Source organism: Carcharodon carcharias, chromosome 33 (genome assembly GCF_017639515.1).
Source record: "Carcharodon carcharias isolate sCarCar2 chromosome 33, sCarCar2.pri, whole genome shotgun sequence".
NCBI lineage: Eukaryota > Metazoa > Chordata > Chondrichthyes > Lamniformes > Lamnidae > Carcharodon > Carcharodon carcharias.
Genome location: NC_054499.1, coordinates 4,237,013 through 4,262,243, shown reverse-complemented (window position 1 = coordinate 4,262,243; position 25,231 = coordinate 4,237,013). Strand labels below are relative to the sequence as shown.

General features: G+C 41.2%; 1 protein-coding gene across 2 annotated transcripts in view; it reads right to left on the bottom strand.

The window, feature by feature from the left end:
- Window positions 1–25,231, bottom strand: part of LOC121272379 — a 118,676-nt gene that overhangs the window by 6,013 nt on the left and 87,432 nt on the right. For both annotated transcript variants that reach the window (XM_041179031.1, XM_041179032.1), the window contains exons 3-10: window positions 16,735–17,082; window positions 16,063–16,174; window positions 15,218–15,365; window positions 10,814–10,861; window positions 9,907–9,984; window positions 9,181–9,318; window positions 5,612–5,695; window positions 2,810–2,860 (exon numbers count right to left, since the gene is read on the bottom strand). In XM_041179031.1, the coding sequence (XP_041034965.1) occupies window positions 2,810–2,860; window positions 5,612–5,695; window positions 9,181–9,318; window positions 9,907–9,984; window positions 10,814–10,861; window positions 15,218–15,365; window positions 16,063–16,174; window positions 16,735–17,082 (1,007 nt within the window). The remainder of the gene's footprint in view (window positions 1–2,809; window positions 2,861–5,611; window positions 5,696–9,180; window positions 9,319–9,906; window positions 9,985–10,813; window positions 10,862–15,217; window positions 15,366–16,062; window positions 16,175–16,734; window positions 17,083–25,231) is intronic.

The window sequence follows — 25,231 nt, the reverse complement described above, 5'->3', positions numbered from 1 at the left end:
TATCCTGTATTCGCTCTATCAAAATTGAGTGAACTTAAACAATGAGTGTGGTGACAGATTTCATTGTATAAAGGGTTTCACAGACTAGCCTGGTGGGTTGGCATCATTTGGAGTGAAAACAATTGGAATGAAGGACATAAAGAACCTAACTTAGTAAGGTTTCCTTCAATTAAAACAATTGTCATTCAACATGTTTCAAATACTGAGGGAGAGGGCATTTTCTATGTAAGGTGAAAGGGTATTAACCAGTTGGATGCTGCAGTCATAGGTCAAGATGAACTGAGGGGTTCCTTGCCCATCTTTATAAAGGGGCACATGTCACCAAGACACCTTTTTAAAAACCAGGCCCAACAGAGACAGGTTCCTGGAATATGTGGGGCTTGCTTCCATTAAAAGAATAGCGAAAAATCAGTCATTACAGGTTTTACAACAGTGATCATAATATTATTAGATTTAACTTGGATCAGTCAAAGCAAGGTAATGCAAATCTAATGCAACCACTAGATTTTTGATATGGCTGCCAGTACATTTGCAAAGATGGTGGATTAGTTAAAGATTAGTTCAAAGGTTTTATCAGGCAGGGTTAATGGAAACATTAAAGAAAAATGGAATGCCTCCAAAATCACCATTATGCAAAAGGAAGTTAAACATGCCCCTAGAGTGAAAAGAATACATGGTAAAACCAAACCAAACTGGCCCAAAGCCCATAACAACAGACAAATCAAGACTTAAGCAGAAATATTTTTACTGGCTTAAAGCAAACTCCTCTCAAAAGAACAGGGCTATGTATAAAATGCAGCTGAAGGCATCAGAAGCCTGCAACTAGAGCAGCCAAAAGGAGATGGGAAAGAATGACAGTTAGGCGTGCTGATAATATCAAAGTAATCTTCAGCCATGTTAGGAAGTCAGAAGCTCATCAAGAACTTGAAAGGCCACTGAAAGATTCATCAGGGTAGAATCTAGTAGATTCCCAGGTTTTTCATTGGCTACTTTGCATCAGTCTTCAGTACATAAGATGATTTTAGTTATCAATGATACATCTCAGGTCGATTCTATAACTCAGCGTCAATAGTCCTCCAAAATAAATGATCTCAAAACAAATCTCAGTCAGAACTGGAAAATCACAGGCTCATTAGTTTGACTTTGGGTACAAGCAAGTTTCTTGACGGGCCCATGTGAACCTCAACAGAGAAGGGCTTATTATGGAGTCTCAACAAAAGAAGGACCTGTCTCGTTGCTTCTTTTTTGAGGGCATTAGTGATTTGGGGGGCTTGAATGGCCCGTTCGACACTGTGTATCTTAATTTTTAAAAACCCTTTGGCAAGGTGCCAAACAAAAATTGGGTCCTGAGAGATTGGTGAACAGATTTTGGGTTGGACAACAAACTGGTTACATTCTGGTAGACAGAAGATACTTATCAATGGCAGTGATACAGCATGAGAACCAGTCACTGGCAGTGGCCATCTTCACCATCTTTATCAATGGTCTAGATGAAGATGTCAAGGGAACTAACCGCAAGATGCAAAGATACATGTGGGTATAATGGTCTTCGATCTCAGGAAGATCTAGATGCAATGGGGAAAATGGGCCTGCACAGGGCAGATGCCTTTCAATGTTGATAAACGTAGTTAAACACATGTAGGTGTAGAAGGCCTCGATTTGGCTTCATTCAGAATACTCGTTCAGCTTTGGTCCCCTTTACGTGTTAGATGATGTAAAGAACTTTAAAAAGATACAATGGTATATCATTAAACTGATACCGATTTTAAAGGCCTTCAGTTAGCATAACAGGCTTAGAGAGCCTTGCTGTTTTAGTCAAAGCATGGGTGGAGAGGAAATTTAACTGAGGTCTTTAAACCATGAAAATTCTTCCCCAAGTGGATAAGCTATTTGCAGTAGATAGGTTAGGGAGAATCAAGGGATATAAGTATAAGATGCAGAAGCACATAACAAAGTTAGATATTGGGACATTCACGTTTTCAGAGTTATTGATCCCTGGAACAAATTGTCAGCATGTGTAGACAGTACAGATTCAATGCCAGCAAGTAACAGGGAGCTGGATAAGTTCCTGAGATTGGCCAACCCATCCACGTCAAGGTAAATGGGTCGCCAATTCACTGATCACCTGGATTTCACCTTCAGGGATCAGAGAGCAATTTCCAGGGACTTCAGGGGATTGAAATGAGTGTGACTGGCTGAGGGGGAATATTATATAACACATATGATACTATGAGGACAGGTTACATGGACCAGGCTTGCATTCCCTTGAATATACAAAGTTAAAAGGTGAGCTATTTGAGATGTTTAAAATGATGAAAGGATTTGATAGGATAAGAACTATTTTCTCTGGTAGAAGAGTCCAGAACAAGGGGACCTAACCTTAAAATTAAAGCCAGGCTGTTCAGGGTGATGTCAGGAAGCACTTCTTCACATACAGGGGAATGGAAATCTGGAACTCTCTCCCCCAAAATCTGTTGAGGCTGGGGGATCAATTGGAAATTTCAAAAGTCAAGACTGAGATTTTTATTGGGTGAGGGGAATTAAGGATTATGGAACCAAGGGAGGTAAAAGGAGTCAAGATACAGAGCAGCCATGAACAGGCTCAAGGGGCTGAATGGCCTCTTCCTGTTCCTGTGTACCTGTCCTTTTTTGTATGTTTGAAATAATATTATGAGGTTAGGGAGCACAGCCAGTAGAAGCAGAGAAGGTATACTACAGAGGGTGAAAAGAGCAGGCAAGGAGACCAGGCGAGCAATTCTCATTTGGAGTAGTAACTGAGCTGTTCTTGACAAAGGGCTGTTTCACACACCTGCAATACGAAGGCTCCGCAATCACTGTCATTGTTTTGCCTTGCAACATTCTGCAAAGAGAAATGAATAAAATTAGCTTATGGTTCCAATCCCAAAATCCAAGGTAACTTTACAATATACGCAGGGCATATTACTCTCAAGCAGAGATCACAAATTACATAAACTGACCAAAAGAGAACAGATTAACAAGCAAAATAGTTTTTTTTTTAAAATTACTTGCTTCAAATGAATGTATTCCATATTGGATTTTCATAAACATCAGCAGCTTTGGCATTGGCCAGAATCCTACCCAATATTGTTCTCACAAAGGACTCTCAGGCATTGCTCAGACATCATGGAGGGATGGATCCCGAGTCTGCAGCTGCAATCCTCCACATCATGACCTCATATCACTATGGGCAGATGCCAAATGAACTTCTCATGAGACTAGAGAAGATACCTATTGCTCAACTACACACTTATTTCAACAGGGAAGGCCCTTTCACTGGCTGAAGAGAGACTGGGATAACCCTGCTTTTCCCTAGGTTTCCTTTACTAAAGAAAATTAAAGAGATAGGATAGCCTTCATTAAAAAAAAAGATAGCTGGGTAGCTGGAGCTGCAAATGTGCCACAAACTCAGAAAGTTGGAAAGAGACTTATATTTTAATTATGTAAAAGGATGATGAATATATGGACTGAATGACCAAGGGAAGCCATTGTGTGCAATACAAGTACCATTCATTTAGGACATCATCTGAACCCAAGACTTTAACAATGCTTCCAATGCACTGCACCTTCTGCCCTCCTATATACACTGAATGGAACCATCCTGGCACCCAAACCAAGATTTCAATATCCAGGAAAACATGAACTTGTGGCTGTTTTAAAGGCTGACCATTTGTGCCTATTACTCTTTTTGTTTGAAGAGATGTGCAGGGAGGTGAAGAGAGCAGCCACAATACTTTCAGCAGAACTAATTAAATGCACCATACAGGTTGGAGAAAATACAACCCTAGAAGGGTGCTCAGAGTTCCATCACATGAAAGTAATAAGCTGCTGGCCCACCTCATTTTTTAAATCCTCTGAGGGTGATACCAGATTCAATCTCTCACCCTAGGTCTACCAGTAATAGCACTGCCCACACCTAAGGAGAACAAAATAGTTAAGTAGCTGATACTTTCATTTTGGGCAAAGAACTTTTAATGAAAATGTAATGGTGCAAGACTTGCCCTATATCACTGTCCAACAGTATTTCATTAATCATAAACTATCGAACAATGATACCATACTGGAGGAGGTGATTCGGCCCATTGTGCCTGTGCTGGCTCTTTGAAAGAGCTGTCCAATTAATCGCATTCCCCACAGCTCTTAAATGTTCTCCCATTCCAGTATTTATCCAATTCCCTTTTGAAAATTCTTACTGAATCTGCTTCCACCACCCCCTCAGGCAGCGTCTTCCAGGTCACAACTTTCTGCATAAGGAAGTGTTTCTTCATGTTGCATCTGGTTCTTTTGCCAATCGTTTTAAACCACGATTTTTATAATATTGAGCACTGTGTGCTACATTAAATAAAGTCACCTGATGTTGTTTAGCCTGGATTCGGCAGTGTTAAAGATCCTGACTTAGAAATATATCGGCCATTCCTTCATCTTCGCTGGGTCAAAATCCTGGAACTCCCTCCCTAACAGCACTGCGGGTGTACCTACACCACATGGACTGCAGCGGCTCAAAGCGGCTGCTCATCACCACCTTCTCAAGGGGCAATTAGGGATGGACAATAAATTCTGTCTAGCCAGCGATACCCGTAACCCAGGAATAAATAATTTTTAAAAAATTGAACTACTGTAAGCGATATTTCAACAAGCTGAATAATAAGTTGCAGGCATTGACATTATGGTATACAGCTCCTTTGAATACCCACTGCTCTAAACATGAGAGAGAATTAGGCCAGTGCACCCGATTAATTACATTAAAACAGATGGTCAATTTCTTAAAGTTTGAAATTTAATTTCCATCTTCTCTCTTGGTCACCTACCCCAAGCAGATCAGCCCTTTACCCCGATACAGCACTAAGTACTAAAGGACCGGACATCCAACAGATGTTGGTTAAATCGGCTCTTTGCTGAGAATGAGAAGTTTCTATCTTAGAAATGGATCAAGCCGTAAAAGTGATGCAAATTGGGCCTCCCTTGCATCCCACACCATCACATCCCTAAGTCCAAGGCTGCTAGTACCTACAACACAACACCACTCCTAACTGGTCAGTAAATCTTTTTCAGGGATCACAGGAGACTGGCTGGTGGAAGACAGAAAAGTGTCTTAAAGATGCAGATAAGTACACCCTAGAAAGGTTAAGATAAAGGACTATTAAAGGAATACTAGAGGGAGATTTACTCTACATCTAATCTTCTTCTGTACCTGTTCTGGGAGTGTTTGATGGGGACAGTGTAGAGGGAGCTTTACTCTGTATCTAACCCTGTGCTGTACCTGTCCTGGGAGTGTTTGATAGGGACAGTGTAGAGGGAGCTTTACTCTGTATCTAACCCCGTGCTGTACCTGTCCTGGGAGTGTTTGTTGGGGACAATGCAGAGGGAGCTTTACTTTGTATCTAACCCCGTGCTGTACCTCAACTGGGAATACTTAATGCTGCCACCGTGTGTCAGAAAATAAAAATACCAACATTTTTATTTCAGTTAACAGTTTAAAATAAATAGTCATTTCTCCTGGGTGCTCTGTACAATTGTTCAGGTAACTCTTCCCTAACTAATCCTAAGATTGAGCTATGCACAATCCGTGTAACTGAATTTTCAGGCAACTCACCATTTTGAAATATCCCTTCCAGTCATCGTAGAAATCATGACGATTCTTCTTGATGGCCTCTGCCTGCAGGTATTTCCCAATATGCTGAAAGGAAAATGGAATTTCAGGTTGCTTGAAAATAGATGCTTCAGTTTCTACATTGTCAACCTCTCCCCAGTTCACGGTTGCCATCGCGCTGAGGCAGCTATTTGTTGGGATGTTTATATTGTTTTTGTTTGAACTGTGCAAAACTCCCAGTCATTGGGTCACAGTCTTGTCACTGCATCTCACTGGAGTACAGCACTGATGGGTATAGGTCTGTCACTGAATAACGCTGTGGTACAGTACTGGTGGGGACAGGTCTGTCACTGTATAACAGTGGGGTACAGTACTGGTGGGGACAGGTCTGTCACTGTATAACACTGGGGTACAGTACTGGTGGGGACAGGTATATCACTGTATAACACTGGGGTACAGTACTGGTGGGGACAGGTCTGCATTGTATAACACTGGGGTACAGTACTGGTGGGGACAGGTCTGTCACTGTATAACACTGGGGTACAGTACTGGTGGGGACGGGTCTGTCACTGTATAACACTGGGGTACAGTACTGGTGGGGACAGGTCTGTCACTGTATAACACTGGGGTACAGTCCTGGTGGGGACAGGTCTGTCACTGTGTAACACTGGGGTACAGTACTGGTGGGGATGTGTCTGTCACTGTGTAACACTGGGGTACAGTACTGGTGGGGACGGGTCTGTCACTGTATAACACTGGGGTACAGTACTGGTGGGGACGGGTCTGTCACTGAATAACACTGGGGTACAGTACTGGTGGGGATAGGTCTGTCACTGTATAACACTGGGGTACAGTACTGGTTGGGATGGACTGTCACTGTATAACACTGGGGTACAGTACTGGTGGGGATAGGTCTGTCACTGTATAACACTGGGGTACAGTACTGGTGGGGATAGGTCTGTCACTGTATAACACTGGGGTACAGTACTGGTGGGGATGGGTCTGTCACTATATAACACTGGGGTGCAGTACTGGTGGGGACAGGTCTGTCACTGTATAACACTGGGGTACAGTACTGGTGGGGGTAGGTCTGTCACTGTATAACACTGGGGTACAGTACTGGTTGGGATGGACTGTCACTGTATAACACTGGGGTACAGTACTGGTGGGGATAGGTCTGTCACTGTATAACACTGGGGTACAGTACTGGTGGGGATGGGTCTGTCACTATATAACACTGGGGTGCAGTACTGGTGGGGACAGGTCTGTCACTGTATAACACTGGGGTACAGAAATGGTGGGGACGGGTCTGTCACTGTATAACACTGGGGTACAGTATTGGTGGGTACAGATCTGTCACTGCAGTGCATCGCTGGTGGATGCAAGTCTGTCACTTGAGTACAGTACACAACGTAGGGGGCACAGGACCGACACAAGTACAGTACTGGATTATACAAGTCTGACATTAGGGTATAGTACTGGAGGGTACAGGTCTGATATTGGGGTACAGTCCTGGAGGGTACAGGTCTGACATTGGGTTATAGTCCTGGAGGGTACAGGTCTGATTTTAGGGAATAGCACTGGAGGGTACAGATCTGACATTGGGGTACAGCACTGTAGGGTAGAGGTCTAACATTAGGGTACAGCACTGGAGGATACAGGTCTGACACTGGGGTACAGCACTGGAGGATACAGGTCTGACACTGGGGTACAGCACTGGAGGGTACAGGTCTGACATTCGGGTACAGTCCTGTTGGTACAGTTTGGACATTGGGGTACAGTAATGGAGGATACAGGTATGATATTGGGGTACAGTCCTGTTGGGTACAGGTCAGACATTGGGGTACAGTACTGGAGGATACAGGTCAGGCATTGTGGTACAGTACTGGAGGGTGCAGGTCTGACACTGGAGTACTGTACTGGTGGGTGCAGGTTTTCACTGGATTAATAGTACAGGAATGACACTGGAGTACATTACTGGAGGGCACAGGACCAACATTGGGGTACAGTACTGGAGGGTACAGTTCATACATTGGGGTACAGTACTGGAGGATACAGGTCTGACATTGGGGTACAATACTGGAGGATACAGGTCTGACATTGGGATACAGTACTGGAGGGTACAGGTCAGATATTGGGGTACAGTACTGGAGGATACAGATCTGACATTGGGGTACAGTACTGGAGGGTACAGGTCGGACATTGGGGTACAGTACTGGATGGTACAGGTCGGACTTTGGGGTACAGTACTGGATGGTACAGGTCGGACATTGGGGTACAGTACTGGATGGTACAGGTCTGACATTGGGGTACAGGTCTGACGTTGGGGTACAGTAATGGTATGTACAGGTCTGAATCTGGAGTACAGTACTGGAGGGCACAGGACCAACATTGGAATACTGTACTGGCGGGCACAGGTCTGACATTAGGGTACAGTACTGGAGGATACAGTTCTGACACTAGAGTACTGTACTGGAGGGTACAGGTCTGACATTGGGGTACAATATACATGGTTGCAGGTTTTCACTGGAGTACAGTCCTGGTGGGTACAGGTTTGTCACTGGGGTACAGTACTGATGGGTTCAGGACCGACATTGGGATACAGTACTGGAGGATACAAGTATGTCACTGGAATACAGTACTGGTGAGTCCAGGTCTGACATTGGGATACAGTCCTATTGGGTACAAGTCTGATACTGGGATACAGTACTGATGGGTAGCATCTGACACTGGGGTTCAGTACTGGTTGGTACAGATCTGAAATAGGCGTACAGGTCTGTCACTTTGTATGGTCAAGTGGTTCCTGTCCCAGTGATCACTGGATTCGAATTGTCTAAACTGGGACCAGGGCCAGACACTACCTGTGAGCTCCAGTCAATCACCTTCTTCCTTTCTGCTTCCCTAATGAGCAGCAAATAAGAACAGCCTGTAACTTAGATGTGGTCTGGGGGATAGATTGAATGGGGGGGGAGGGTGCGGGGAGAGAATGAATGGGTGGAGGAGAAAATAACTGTTTGTGTATATTCCTTGAATTTGGGGAGCTCTATGATTTCATGTGGGGCTCCATGGTATGGAACGATATGGCCAACAGAGTAAAACGTTTGGACACTCCTGCTCTGAAGAGAAGGAGGAGATCAAAATGATGGGCCTCTATTTAACAGCAAGCTTGAAGACTTAAAAATAGATATTTGACTGTTTTTCTTCCCTTTGTTTCTTCTGGTCTAGAAACAGGGAACACCATCTCAGAATAAGGAATAGGCCATTTCAGACTGAGATGAGGAATTTCTTTACTCACAGGGTGGTGAATGTTTGGAACACATTCAAGACAGAGATTGATTTAGTAAAGATATCAAGGGCTATGGGGATAGTTGTTGAGGAAGAAGATTAGCCATGATCTAGTTGAAAGGCAGAGCAGATTTGAGGGGCTGAAAGGCCTACTCCTGCTCCTATTTCCTATGTTCCTATTGGGAGAATAAAGACATTGCCAGTAAACCTTGCTTTTCCTTTTGCACATGACACAATAAGGACAACTGCTGAGGTGGATGCCAGGAACCAGGTCCCTGTCCCAGTACCTTGGGGCACCTCCTGTTCAGGGTGCGCTGGGAGTCAAAGTATGTTATTGTCTTTTCACGGACATCAACGGAGATCAGAGACCAGTGAACCTCCAGGTGGATGGGAATCAAGAGCAGATCTTTGTTAAAAATGTCAACCTACAAAAAGAAAATACAATAAATAGCATAACAAACTAGATAACGATTAGACCCAGTGTCCTCAAGCAAAGGATAAGGAGCCAACAATTCTCTAACCCCACCCCAGTGACCCCTTCTGGAAAGAGTGAATACAGATAACAGGCAAGGACATGATTGGGTTCATCCTACAGCATTCCCCTCCCAAGCTGAATAGCCTGCTCTTACACAAAAAGAATGAGCACTTCAATGGAGCATCAGAATCACTGCAATCATAACCTGCAATGCCTTTAGAAGATTACAAGGGAAAATGAGGAGGGGTGGAAAAGAGGAGACAGAAGTTTAGGAGGAGCTTCACCCCAAACAAAATTAAGAAGGAATGTTACACTGGTGCAGTGGGAACACTTCTGAAGGTTAGAGCAGATTCAAACATTCCACCCATTCCTTGGAGGCACTTTGCCTGAAAGCGCTGTGATAGTTCATAAAGCAGCTTCATTCGACATTCCTCCTTGTAGTTATCTGGCCTGGGAGTTCAGGGACAGGTCAGAGGGAACTTTGTTCTACATTCAATCCATGTTGTACCTGCGGCTCACATTAGGTGAGAAATCTTACATTTTTAGTCCATCTCTTCACCCCATCGTAGCCCTTGGTTCTCAGCTTGTCATAAAAAAAGCTGTTGAAGAAGTGAACCTGAGTACAGAAAACAGACACGAAATTCTTAAGACAGTTTCACCTTGTGATTGTATCACCCGGCAGTACCAAACCCACCTTACTAATCCATCACTTGTAACATTCCCCGCCCTCCACAACCCGCCAACCCTTACAAATCTATAGCCTCTAAACCAATCTTCTCTTTCACTCCTCTCCCCAATGAGTCTGCATTCTTCCTTAACGAAGCATGACATTCAGACTAAATATGGGGCCAGAGGAGATTTACCAGAATGGTACCAGGGATGAGGGGCTTCAGTTATGTGGAGAGACTGGAGAAACTAGGATTGTTCTCCTTAGAGCAGGAAAGGAAGGCCATAAGGGGCTTCGATAGGCAAGAAAGGGGGAAGCTGGTTTCGACTGGTAGGAGGGTCATTAAGCAGAGGACACAGGTTTATGATGTTTGGCAAAAGAAGCGATTAGTAGAACATCTTAATATCGCAATTTAGAGATAAAGATGGCCAACTACGTTCAGGAAAATGCCTTGAAAAGGATATTTTGATTTCGGCTTTGACTCTAAACTCATTCACTTTAATTGGTTGCAAAACTAGATAATTCCCAACGAGAAACCGCTTCTCCAAGCCAACCTCTTGTGCAAGCATGCTTCGCCAACTTGACTGAGCTGCTTTGTAAAATCAAGTTTTCCCTCAGTGTTTCCTCCTCTATCAGAGTAAAGAGCAAGAACTTTAACATATTAGCAGCATTTTCCATTGTTATTGCAAGCATTCAGTAGCATGTGTTCAGATTACTGAAAACACACACACCCGCCCCCATTACAGGCAGCCTGAGTCACTTGAGTGAGTGGACTTACCTTATCAGGGACGGTGTCCATAACCAGGTCTCCATACATGTTCATGACCTGCAGTGCAGCATAAGAAAAAGTACTTCATCTCTCATCACTAACACCAAGGACAACCTCAGCATCTGTTTTATAACACTCAATTCGCTCTCTCTCTCTTCACCCCAAAATAGGTCCCAGTTCTATTTTCTGTGGAACTCCTGCTTCCAAAGCCACAGCTAATTCCTTTCCATTGTCCATTGGGATGGGGGCAAAGCAACTTCAGGCTCTGCCAAAGATCAAAACAGTCACCTGGTCTTGTCTGAAGTAAACCTCAATGTGCAGGCTGCGGAGTGAACTATTCTGACTTCAGTGATCCCCCTTGGAGCTGTCACCTTCCTTGTCTAATACTATCACCACCCCTGCCTCCGCGCTTGGCAAAAACATCCACGAGCAAAAGGGTTTTTTTTATTCATTCATAGGATGTGGGCTTTGCTGGCTGGGCCAGCATTTATTGCCCATTCCTAGTTGCCCTCAAGGTGGCGGTGATGACCTGCTGCCTTCTTGAACCGCAGCAGTCCAAGTGGTGTAGCACCCACTGTGCTGTTAGGGAGGGAGTTCCAGGATTTTGACCCAGCGACAGTAGAAAAAAAAATGGCGATATCGGGATGGTGAGTGGTTTGGAGGAGAATGTCTATGTGGTGATGTTCCCATCTATCTGCTGCCCTTGTCTTCTAGATGGTAGTGATCATGGGTTTGGAAGGTGCTGTCTAAGGAGCCTTGGTGAATTCTTGCAGTGCATCTTGTAGATGGTACACACTGCTGCTAAACTGCTTTGGTGGTGGAGGGAGTGAATGTTTGTGGATGGGGTGCCAATCAAGCGGGGCTGCTTTGTCCTGGATGGTGTTGAGCTTCTTGAGTGTTGTGGGAGCTGCACTCATCCAGGCAAGTGGAGAGTATTCCATCACACTCCTGACTTGTGTCTTGTAAATGGTGGACAGGCTTTGAGGGATCACAAGGTGGGCTACTCGTCGCAGGATTCCCAGCCTCTGACCTGCTCTTGTAACCACAGTATTTATATGGCTAGTCCAGTTCAGTTTCTGGTCAATGGTAACCCCCAGGATATCGATAGTGAGAGATTCAGTGATGGTAATGCCATTGGCTGTCAAGGGGGCGATGGTTAGATTCTCTCTTGTTGGAGATGGTCATTGCCTGACATTTGTGTGGTGTGAATGTTACTTGCCACTTGTCAGCCCAAGTCTGGATATTGTCCAGGTCTTGCTGCATTTGGACATGGACTGCTTCAGTATCTGAGGAGTCGCGAATGGTGCTGAACATTGTGCAATCATCAGCGAACATCCCCACTTCTGACCTTATGATGGAAGGAGGTCATTGATGAAGCAGCTGAAGATGGTTGGGCCGAGGACACTACCCTGAGGAACTCCTGCAGTGATGTCCTGGAGCTGAGATGACTGACCTCCAACAACCACAACCATCTTCCTTTGTGTTAGGCATGACTCCAACCAGCGGAGAGTTTTCCCCGTTTCCCATTGACTCCAGTTTTGCTGGGGCTCCTTGATGCCACACTCGGTCAAATGCTGTCTTGATGTCAAGGGCAGTCACTCTCACCTCACCTTGGGAGTTCAGCTCTTTTGTCCTTGTTTGAACCAAGGCTGTAATGAGGTCAGGAGCCGAGTGGTCCTGGCAGAGCCAAAATGGGCGTCAGTGAGCAGGTTATTGCTAAGCAAGTGCTGCTTGATAGCACTGTTGATGACTCGTTCCATTACTTTACTGATGATGGAGAGTAGACTGATGGGACGGTAATTGATTAGTTTGGATTTGTCCTGCTTCTTGTGTACAGGACATACCTGGGCAATTTTCCACATAGCCGGGTGGATTCCAGTCTGGTAGCTGTACTGGAACAGCTTGGCTAGGGGCACGGCTAGTTCTGGAGCACACATGTTCAGTACTATTGCTGGAATATTGTCAGGGCCCATAGCCTCTGCAGTATCCAGTGCCTTCAGCTGTTTCTTGATATCACGTGCAGTGAATCGAATTGGCTGAAGACTGGCATCTGTGATGCTGGGGACCTCTGGAGGAGGCCGAGATGGATCATCCACTCGGCACTTCTGGCTGAAGATTGTAGTAAATGCTTCAGCTTTATCTTTTATACTGGTGTACTGGGCTCCTCCATCACTGAGGATGGGAATATTTGTGGAGTCTCCTCCTCCAGTGAGTTGTTTAATTATCCAAAGGTTAATTAACTGTATGTTGATGACATTCTATCCGTCCCCTTCTTTCTTTCATTGATCCAAAGGCCATTACCATACTTTCCAACTACTACCATTAGCAGGACTTAGATATTCATACTGGCAAAACTAAAGGTCCCCCTTCAGAACCCACTAGCCTCATACCTACCATTGGCTTTGACTCAGGCTGACTCAGGAGGTGCAGACTGTTGATGTACTGCTTGATTCCCAAGCTTAGCTTGCATTCCTCAGACTGCTCTCTTTCACCCCCTCAATTTTGCCAACCTCAGCTCCTATCCCTCCGCCAGAATACTAGCACACAGCCTCGTCGTGTGGAGGCACTTCTATTAACCCTCTCCTAGCCAGCCTTCCTACTTGAGCTCTCAGGTTTCAACTTATCCAAATGGTGGAAAACCAAGTCTCGGCATCCATTTCATCCCTGTTCTTCAATGAGCTGGCTTCAAAGTTCTTGCCTTTCAAATCTCTCCATGGCATTGCCTCACTTTACCACCATGAAGCTCCCCTGCCCTACATCCCATTGCTTCCCTTTCCCTTTTTCCCTACTTTCCCATTTGTGGCCACTCCTTCTGTCCCTGTATTCCTGTCCTCCAGAATGCCCTGCCCAGTCCCCTCTGCATTCACCGCCAACTCTCGTCTTCAAAACCTACTCAATCTTTTCATTTTACTAGCCCAACACTCTTCCATTGTCTTTGCCGCCCTCAGTGTAAAGTGTTTTGAGACTCCTTTCTTCATGTGCACAGCTCTATGATGCTGCAAACTGTTATCGCCAAGTTTCCCTAAGTTGCCAGTTGAGAAGTACACCATTGTTTGTCACTCTCTTCCCCAAAATGGCACCTTCCCAGGGATGCAGCACACAAGCAGAGCTCTGAAAATCCTACACAAAAGATTCTGCAGCCTGGGTATACTTGTACAATATTACTTTCATAATTGACTCCTTAGTTGCTCATAAACTGTTAAACCTCCAAACTTCTCCCAGTTCTGAAGAAAGGTCATTGACCTAAAACTTTAACTCTGCTTCTCTCCATCCACAGATGCTGCCTGACCCACTAAAGATATCCAACATTTTCACTGTTTTACACTGAGAATTTTAATGGAACTGTTAAACCATTTAAAAAGAGCAAAGCAGTATTAAATGTCTGATGCTGCACAGCACAGTTCCAAATTCAACAAGCGAAGAGCAGACCAGGCAATGTCCACGTTATTCGCAACTAACACACGACACAGAGAAGTGATCACAACAGGTACAAAAGCTGCAAAGTTGGGGAAAATCTCTTCCATCTTTCAAGAGGAGGTGGTATTTCCTGAGTGATCAGCAAAACACTGCGATCCCCCACAGGGTCTCTGGTAAATGTACCACACCACACAGCTGGCAAGTAGAAGCCAGTGTCCACCCCAATCCAGCCCCTGGCTGATTTTAGTCAAGCAGTAAAGACAATTGGAGCAAACTGCTCAAGGCTCAGGGACCCTGATCCTGAGGGAGCCAGGTGGCAATGCCAGCTGAGAAGGACAGACTGAGCTGTGGTGCTCTCCATAGTTAAAATGCCTCACTGCCTAGGTTCGCAAAGGGAGGTCAGCCATTTGGCAAGACCACGAAACCATCCAACAGCTGGAGTTGATGTTTTCCAGTGACTGGATGATGGATGGTTATTAGGGAGGAGAAGAGAAGAAGAAAATAATGTTAATTACATAGTTTTAATTCAATGACAGGGTGTAGGCATGACTGGCAAGACTGGACTCATTACCCATTCCTAACAGCTCTTGAGAAGGCGCTGGTGAGCCACTTGCTTGAATACAACTGAGTGGTTTGCTAGGCCAGTGCAGTGGAGAGTTAGGGTGAAGCACATTGTTGTAGATCTGGAGACATGTACAGGCCAGACCAGATAAGGGTAGCACATTTTGTCCCCTAAATGACAGAAGGGTTTTTAACAACAATCCAATAGTTTCACGGCCGCCATTACTTCGGCCTTTCTATTCCAGGTTTTATTTCGTTATTTGAATTTAAACTCCCCAGCTGCCGTGGTGGGATTTGAACTCATGTCTCTGAATTGTTAGTCCAGCCCTCTGGATTACAAGTCCAGTATTACCATTATACTGCCCTGGGCAGGTACTAGTGCACGAACAATCATAACCCACCAATTCCAAATAGTCAACAACAAAGAAATATAACCTGGTCATTAAGCCAGTTTTGCCCATACAAAGTGGAGAGGTCATCCATGGTGAGCACATGCCTCTTGTATGTGACTCGAAAGTTTCGCACAGCATTGTTGCCGATCATTCGGTGGTATGACTGCATCACATGCTGAATCATGTTCTTCCTGTGTGCAGAGCCGGAAGAAATCACAGTCAAAACTCAAACTAAACAATTCTGGCCCCAAGTTAAAAAGTTTTGCCTCCTTACCTTGCTCCCCAGAGTTACTCTGAGGTACAGTGGCACAGTGGCTTACGCTTTAAGCAAACTAGGTAATGAACTTGCCAGACCACTTGATCCCACAGAGTCCAGTCCTGTCCTCACCAATGTTCATTAAGCTCTTCCCACTGCAGACCCAGTGCCAGGGGCATTGTGGACAATTCTACTGTCTGCCTGAGAATAGCTAACTCAATAGACAGGGAATCAGACCCAGCACTTTCCAGATCTCTATGCCTCCACTAGGCCGTGTGTTAACCCTTCAGCAAATCGAAGCAAGTCAGGCAATTATTTCTGGTCCCTCCTTTTAACCCATGGGGAAATTTCAGCAACGGCTCAGTCCATTGAACTAGGGGTGGGAAGGGAAGTGAAGGGTGGGTGGAATGTCAGTAAGAGAGGCAAAGCAGCAGAGAAACAGGGATTCATGGGGTGAAGGGGGAAGCCAAAAAAAAAAATAGAGGCAGTAAGGGAGAGGGCTCCTAAAAATAAACGTGGGGAGGGATAACAAAGTCATTGTGGTAAATCTCCATTTGGTATTGAACAGGAAGGTTAAACTTCACACCACACAATAATGGTTATCTCCAGCCTGACGTGGAAGCAATGTGTACCTGTGCGGGGTGGAGAAATCTTCTTCAAAAACATCCTGTAGTTTCTCAATGACCTCGTCAGTGTTCAGGGGTATTAAGCTGCCATAGGTTTGGATATACTCATCCAGGAGGCCTGAAAAGGAAGATCACCATTAGTGTGGATGAAAGGTCCAGCCATAAAAGGTTGAGGCCTGCGGCTTAATTTCACCCTCTCCTGGAGGTTGTGTTTAACATCCAAGTGACCATTCTTTCAGTGCAACCTAAGACAGAGAGTGCCGGCAGGCCACTTAGCACCAAGCGTGTGAAAGTCAAGACCAATCCTATCCTCACTTCATGTCCGCACTTGGCAGTAAGGGTGGGGGCAGCTGGATAGGGTTCAGGGAAGGAAACCATGACTTCAGGCCCAGGTCTACCAAATCAGCCCACACTGGGCTGAACTGTAAACCCTCCCGGGTTTCAAGGGTGGTTTTCAAAACAGTTGGAGGTGAAGACAGAAATGGCGATCCAATGTCCCCATCCCTCACCTCTCCTCCCACCAACCCAATCTTTAGTACCCAAATGGGAATGAATCTTCTCAAATCCCGAAAACAATGGCCAAAACACCCCAGGAAGTGCCCACCGATGTTGGCAGGTGGCAGTGTGGTCACATCACAGCAAGGTTACACACTCCGATTAACTGTGAAGAGTCCTTACCATGAATGCAAGCTATATGCTCATTGCTCAATGTCGACACGTGGCTGGTGCTGGGTCGATCACTGGTCTTTGACTGCCCGGTAGCAGCTCCTTCGGTCACCGATTCTCCAACACCACTTGCTTGGCCGTCGGACTCGTGCTTTTGCTTGCTACCGCTTGCCGAGCTGCCCTCTCCGCTGTCCTCCTCGTCGCCAAACAGCTGCTCCACCATCTGGGAGCCGATGCTGCACACGTGACTGATGACAATGCCATTGTCGTCTCCAACGGTGCGCTGGCATTGAGCGCTGACGTCCGAGGGTGGAGCTTCATCAGGGTCGCTCAGTGGGTGCCCGTTTACTCCGAGCATATCTGCAAATTTATTCCAAAGGACAGAATCAGCAAGGTCAGCTGCAATAAAACAATCACACAGGCTAGGGCATGCATTAGATTAAACAATGGCCATTTCCCTGCAGAAACAGAGTTTAAATGTAGTAAGCTCTAACAGCAGAAAGTGTGGCACTTACACAGCAGGTCATAAGCAGGAAACAGAAAAATGTCACATTTGTACCAGAGAGGCAGCCATATCCTGAACACGGTAAGGCAAAGAATAGTGAAAGTATTATTGTGAATCAAATGGAATTAGCTGTGAATCTAACTCCATTAAACTATACATGATGGATGGAGCGCTATCCTCTGAATCCAAATGCAATAAATCATACCTGAAGTGTTTTACTCTAAATCTAACTGTATTAAACTATACCTGATGGAGAGCTTTACTCTGAATCTAACTGTATTAAACTATACCTGATGAAGTGCTTTACTCTGAATCTAACTGTATTAAACTATACCTGATGGAGTGTTTTACTCTGAATCTAACTGTATTAAACTATACCTGATGGAGTGTTCACTCTGAATCTAACTGTATTAAACTATACCTGGAGTGCTTTACTCTGAATCTAACTGTATTAGCTATATCTGATGGAGTGATTTACTCTGAATCAAACTGTATTCAACAATACCTGATGGAGTGTTTTACTCTGAAGCTAACTGTATTCAACAATACCTGATGGAGTGTTCTACTCTGAATCTAACTGTATTAAACTATACCTGATGGAGTGTTTCACTCTGAATCTAACTGTATTAAACTATACCTGATGGAGTGCTTTACTCTGAATCTAACTGTATTAAACTATACCTGATGCAGTGTTTCACTCTGAATCTAACTGTATTAAACGATACCTGGTGGAGTGTTTTACTCTGAATCTAACTGTATTCAACAATAACAGGTGGAGTGTTTTACTCTGAATCTAACTGTATTAAACTATACCTGGAGTGTTTTACACTGAATCTAACCATATTAAACTATACCTGATGGAGTGTTTTACTCTGAATCTAATTATATTAAACTATACCTGATGGAGTGTTTTACTCTGAATCTAACTGTATTAAACTATACTTGATGGAGTGTTTTACTCTGAATCGATCTGTATTCAACGATACCTGATGGAGTGTGTTACTCTGAATCTAACTGTATTCAACAATACCTGATGCAGTGTTTTACTCTGAATCAAACTGTATTAGCTATATCTGATGGAGTGTTTTACTATGAATCAAAATGTATCCAACAATACCTGATGGACTGTTTTACTCTGAAGCTAACTGTATTCAACAATACCTGATGGAGTGTTTTACTCTGTATCTAACTGTATTAAACTATACCAGATGGAGTGTTTTACTCTGAATCTAACTGTATTAAACTATATCTGATGGAATGTTTGACTCTGAATCTAACTGTATTAAACAAGACTTAATGGAATGTTTTACTCTGAATCTAACTGTATTGAACTATACCAGATGGAGTGTTTTACTCTGAATCTAATGGTATTAAACTATACTTGATGGAGCGTTTTACTCTGAATCAAACTGTATTAACCTAAAACTGGAGTACTTTACTCGGAATCTAACACTATATTACACTATACCTGATCGAGTGTTTTACTCTGAATCTAACTGTATTAAACTACACCTGATGGAGTGTTTTACTCTGAATCTAAGTGTATTAAACAATATCTGATGGAGTGTTTTGCTCTGAATCAAACTGTATTAAACTATATCAGGTGGAGTGTTGCACTTTGAATCTAACTGTATTCAACAATACCTGATGGAGTGTTTTACTCTAAAGCTAAATTAATTCAACAATACCTGATGGAGTGTTTTACTCCAAATCTAACTATATAAAACTATAATTGATGGAGTGTTTTACTCTGTATCTAAGTGTATTAAACTATACTTGGAGTGTTGTACTCTGTATCTAAATGTATTAAACTATAACTGATGAAGTGCTTTACTCTAAATCTAACTGTATTAAAGAATACCTGATGAATGGTTTTACTCTGAATCTAACTGTACTAAACAAAACCTGAAGGAGTGTTTTACTCTGAAGCTAATTTTATTCAACAATACCTGATGGAGTGTTTTACTCTGAATCTAACTGTATTCAACAATACCTGATGGAGTGTTTTAGTCTAAATCTAACTGTATTAAACTATAATTGGAGTGTTTTACTCTGTATCTAACTGTATTAAACTATACCTGATGAAGTGCTTTACTCTGAATCTAACTATATTAAACTATACCTGATGGAGTGTTTTACTCTGAAACTAACGGTATTAAACTATACCTGATGGAGTGCTTTACTCTGAAACCAACGGTATTAAACCATACCGGATGGATTGCTTTACTCTGAATCTAACTGTATTAAACTATACCTGATGGAGTGCTTTACTCTGAATCTAACTGTAGTAAACTATGTCTGATGGAGTGTGTTACTCTGAATCTAACTGTATTCAACAATACCTGATGCAGTGTTTTACTCTGAATCAAACTGTATTAGCTATATCTGATGGAGTGTTTTACTATGAATCAAAATGTATCCAACAATACCTGATGGAGTGTTTTACTCTGAAGCTAACTGTATTCAACAATACCTGATGGAGTGTTTTACTCTGTATCTAACTGTATTAAACTATACCTGATGGAGTGCTTTACTCTGAATCTAACTGTATTAAACTATACTCGATGGAGTGTTTTACTCTTATTCTAACTGTATTAAACTATACCTGATGGAGTGTTTTACTCTGAATCTAACTGTATTAAACTATATCTGATGGAATGTTTTACTCTGAATCTAACTGTATTGAACTATACCAGATGGAGTGTTTTACTCTGAATCTAATGGTATTAAACTATACTTGCTGGAGCGTTTTACTCTGAATCAAACTGTATTAACCTAAACCTGGAGTACTTTACTCGGAATCTAACACTATATTACACTATACCTGATCGAGTGTTTTACTCTGAATCTAACTGTATTAAACTACACTTGATGGAGTGTTTTACTCTGAATCTAACTGTATTAAACAATATCTGATGGAGTGTTTTACTATGAATCTAACTGTATTCAACAATACCTGATGGAGTGTTTTACTCACAAGCTAACTTTATTCAACAATACCTGATGGAGTGTTTTACTCTGAATCTAACGGTATTAAACTATATCTGATGGAGTGTTTTACTCTGAATATAACTGTATTCAACAACACCTGATGGAGTGTTTTACTCTGAATCTAACTGTATTCAACAATACCTGATGGAGTGTTTTATTCTGAATCTAACTGTATTAAACAATACCTGATGGAGTGTTTTACTCTGAATCTAACTGTATTAAACTATACCTGGAGTGTTTTACACTAAATCTAACCATATTAAACTATACCTGATGGAGTGTTTTACTCTGAATCTAATTATATTAAACTATACCTGATGGAGTGTTTTACTCTGAATCTAACTGTATTAAACTATACTTGATGGAGTGTTTTACTCTGAATCGATCTGTATTCAACGATACCTGATGGAGTGTGTTACTCTGAATCTAACTGTATTCAACAATACCTGATGCAGTGTTTTACTCTGAATCAAACTGTATTAGCTATATCTGATGGAGTGTTTTACTATGAATCAAAATGTATCCAACAATACCTGATGGACTGTTTTACTCTGAAGCTAACTGTATTCAACAATACCTGATGGAGTGTTTTACTCTGTATCTAACTGTATTAAACTATACCTGATGGAGTGTTTTACTCTGAATCTAACTGTATTAAACTATATCTGATGGAATGTTTTACTCTGAATCTAACTGTATTAAACAAGACTTAATGGAATGTTTTACTCCGAATCTAACTGTATTGAACTATACCAGATGGAGTGTTTTACTCTGAATCTAATGGTATTAAACTATACTTGATGGAGCGTTTTACTCTGAATCAAACTGTATTAACCTAAAACTGGAGTACTTTACTCGGAATCTAACACTATATTACACTATACCTGATCGAGTGTTTTACTCTGAATCTAACTGTATTAAACTACACCTGATGGAGTGTTTTACTCTGAATCTAAGTGTATTAAACAATATCTGATGGAGTGTTTTGCTCTGAATCTAACTGTATTAAACTATATCAGGTGGAGTGTTGCACTTTGAATCTAACTGTATTCAACAATACCTGATGGAGTGTTTTACTCTAAAGCTAAATTAATTCAACAATACCTGATGGAGTGTTTTACTCCAAATCTAACTATATAAAACTATAATTGATGGAGTGTTTTACTCTGTATCTAAATGTATTAAACTATAACTGATGAAGTGATTTACTCTAAATCTAACTGTATTAAAGAATACATGATGAATGGTTTTACTCTGAATCTAACTGTATTAAACAATACCTGAAGGAGTGTTTTACTCTGAAGCTAATTTTATTCAACAATACCTGATGGAGTGTTTTACTCTGAATCTAACTGTATTCAACAATACCTGATGGAGTGTTTTAGTCTAAATCTAACTGTATTAAACTATAATTGGAGTGTTTTACTCTGTATCTAACTGTATTAAACTATACCTGATGAAGTGCTTTACTCTGAATCTAACTATATTAAACTATACCTGATGGAGTGTTTTACTCTGAAACTAACGGTATTAAACTATACCTGATGGAGTGCTTTACTCTGAAACCAACGGTATTAAACCATACCGGATGGATTGCTTTACTCTGAATCTAACTGTATTAAACTATACCTGATGGAGTGCTTTACTCTGAATCTAACTGTAGTAAACTATGTCTGATGGAGTGTTTTACTCTGAATCTAACTGTATTAAACTATACCTGATGCAGTGTTTTACTCTGAATCAAACTGTATTAGCTATATCTGATGGAGTGTTTTACTATGTATCAAAATGTATCCAACAATACCTGATGGAGTGTTTTACTCTGAAGCTAACTGTATTCAACAATACCTGATGGAGTGTTTTACTCTGTATCTAACTGTATTAAACTATACCTGATGGAGTGCTTTACTCTGAATCTAACTGTATTAAACTATACTCGATGGAGTGTTTTACTCTTATTCTAACTGTATTAAACTATACCTGATGGAGTGTTTTACTCTGAATCTAACTGTATTAAACTATATCTGATGGAATGTTTTACTCTGAATCTAACTGTATTGAACTATACCAGATGGAGTGTTTTACTCTGAATCTAATGGTATTAAACTATACTTGCTGGAGCGTTTTACTCTGAATCAAACTGTATTAACCTAAACCTGGAGTACTTTACTCGGAATCTAACACTATATTACACTATACCTGATCGAGTGTTTTACTCTGAATCTAACTGTATTAAACTACACTTGATGGAGTGTTTTACTCTGAATCTAACTGTATTAAACAATATCTGATGGAGTGTTTTACTATGAATCTAACTGTATTCAACAATACCTGATGGAGTGTTTTACTCACAAGCTAACTTTATTCAACAATACCTGATGGAGTGTTTTACTCTGAATCTAACGGTATTAAACTATATCTGATGGAGTGTTTTACTCTGAATATAACTGTATTCAACAACACCTGATGGAGTGTTTTACTCTGAATCTAACTGTATTCAACAATACCTGATGGAGTGTTTTATTCTGAATCTAACTGTATTAAACAATACCTGATGGAGTGTTTTACTCTGAATCTAACTGTATTAAACTATACTTGATGGAGTGTTTTACTCTATATCTAACTGTATTAAACTATGCCTAATGGAGTGTTTTACTCTATCTAACAGTATTAAAGTACAATTGATGGAGTGTTTAACTCTCTATCTAACTGTATTAAACTATACCTGATGAAGTGCTTTACTCTGAATCTAACTGTATTAAACTATACCTGATGGAGTGTTTTACTCTGAAACTAACTGTATTAAACTATACCTGATGGAGTTCTTTACTCAGAAACCAACTGTATTAAACTATAACTGATGGAGTGCTTTACTCTGAATCGATCTGTATTCAACAATACCTGATGGAGTGTTTTACTCTGAATCTAACTGTATTAAACTATATCTGATGGAGTGTGTTACTCTGAATCTAACTGTATTCAACAATACCTGATGGAGTGCTTTACTCTGAATCTAACTGTATTAAACTATACCTGATGGAGTGCTTTACTCTGAATCTAACTGTAGTAAACTATACCTGATGGAGAGTTTTACTCTGAATCCTACTGTATTAAACTATACCTGATGGAGTGTTTTACTCTGAATCTAACTGTATTAAACTATACCTGATGGAGTGTTTTACTCTGAATCTAACTGTATTAAACTATAATTGATGGAGTGTTTTACTCTGAATCTAACTGTATTAAACTATACCTGATGGAGTCTTTAACTCTGAATCTAACTGTATTCAACAATACCTGATGGAGTGTTTTACTCTCAAGCTAACTTTATTCAACAATACCTGATGGAGTGTTTTACTCTGAATCTAACTGTATTAAACTATATCTGATGGAGTGTTTTACTCTGAATATAACTGTATTCAACAACACCTGATGGAGTGTTTTACTATGAATCTAACTGTATTAAACTATACCTGATGGAGTGTTTTACTCTGAATCTAACTGTATTCAACAATACCTGGAGTGTTTTACTCTGAATCTAACTGTATTAAACTATACCTGATGGAGTGTTTTACTCTGAATCTAACTGTATTAAACTATATCTGATGGAGTGTTTTACTCTGAATATAACTGTATTCAACAACACCTGATGGAGTGTTTTACTCTGAATCTAACTGTATTCAACAATACCTGATGGAGTGTTTTACTCTGAATCTAACTGTATTAAACTATACTTGATGGAGTGTTTTACTCTGAATCTAACTATATTAAACTATACCTAATGGAGTGTTTTACTCTATCTAACTGTATTAAAGTACAATTGATGGAGTGTTTAACTCTGTATCTAACTGTATTAAACTATACCTGATGAAGTGCTTTACTCTGAATCTAACTGTATTAAACTATACATGATGGAGTGTTTTACTCTGAAAGTAACTGTATTAAACTATACCTGATGGAGTGCTTTCCTCTGAAACCAACTGTATTAAACCATACCTGATGGGGTGCTTTACTCTGAATCTAACTGTATTAAACTATAACTGATGGAGTGCTTTACTCTGAATCCAACTGCATGAAACTATACCTGGAGTGTTTTACTCTGAATCTAACCGTATTAAACTATACCTGATCGAGTTTTTTACTCTGTATCTAACTGTATTAAACTATACCCGATGGAGTGCTTTACTCTGAATCTAACTGTATTGAACTATACTTGACGGAGTGTTTTACTCTGAATCTAACTGTATTAAACTATACCTGATGGAATGTTTTACTCTGAATCTAACTGTATTCAACAATACCTGATGGAGTGTTTTACTCTCAAGCTAACTTTATTCAACAATACTTGATGGAGTGTTTTACTCTCAATCTAACTGTATTAAACTATATCTGATGGAGTGTTTATACTCTGAATCTAACTGTATTAAACTATATCTGATGGAGTGTTTTACTCTGAATCTAACTGTATTCAACAATACCTGATGGAGTGTTTTACTCTGAAGCTAACTGTATTAAACTATATCTGATGCAGTGTTTTACTCTGAATCTAACTGTATTCAACAATACCTGATGGAGTGTTTTACTCACAAGCTAACTTTATTCAACAATACCTGATGGAGTGTTTTACTCTGAATCTAACGGTATTAAACTATATGTGATGGAGTGTTTTACTCTGAATGTAACTGTATTCAACAACACCTGATGGAGTGTTTTACTCTGAATCTAACTGTATTCAACAATACCTGATGGAGTGTTTTACTCTGAATCTAACTGTATTAAACTATACTTGATGGAGTGTTTTACTCTGAATCTAACTATATTAAACTATACCTAATGGAGTGTTTTACTCTGAATCTAACTGTATTAAACTATACTTGATGCAGGGTTTTACTCTATATCTAACTGTATTAAACTATACCTAATGGAGTGTTTTACTCTATCTAACAGTATTAAAGTACAATTGATGGAGTGTTTAACTCTCTATCTAACTGTATTAAACTATACCTGATGAAG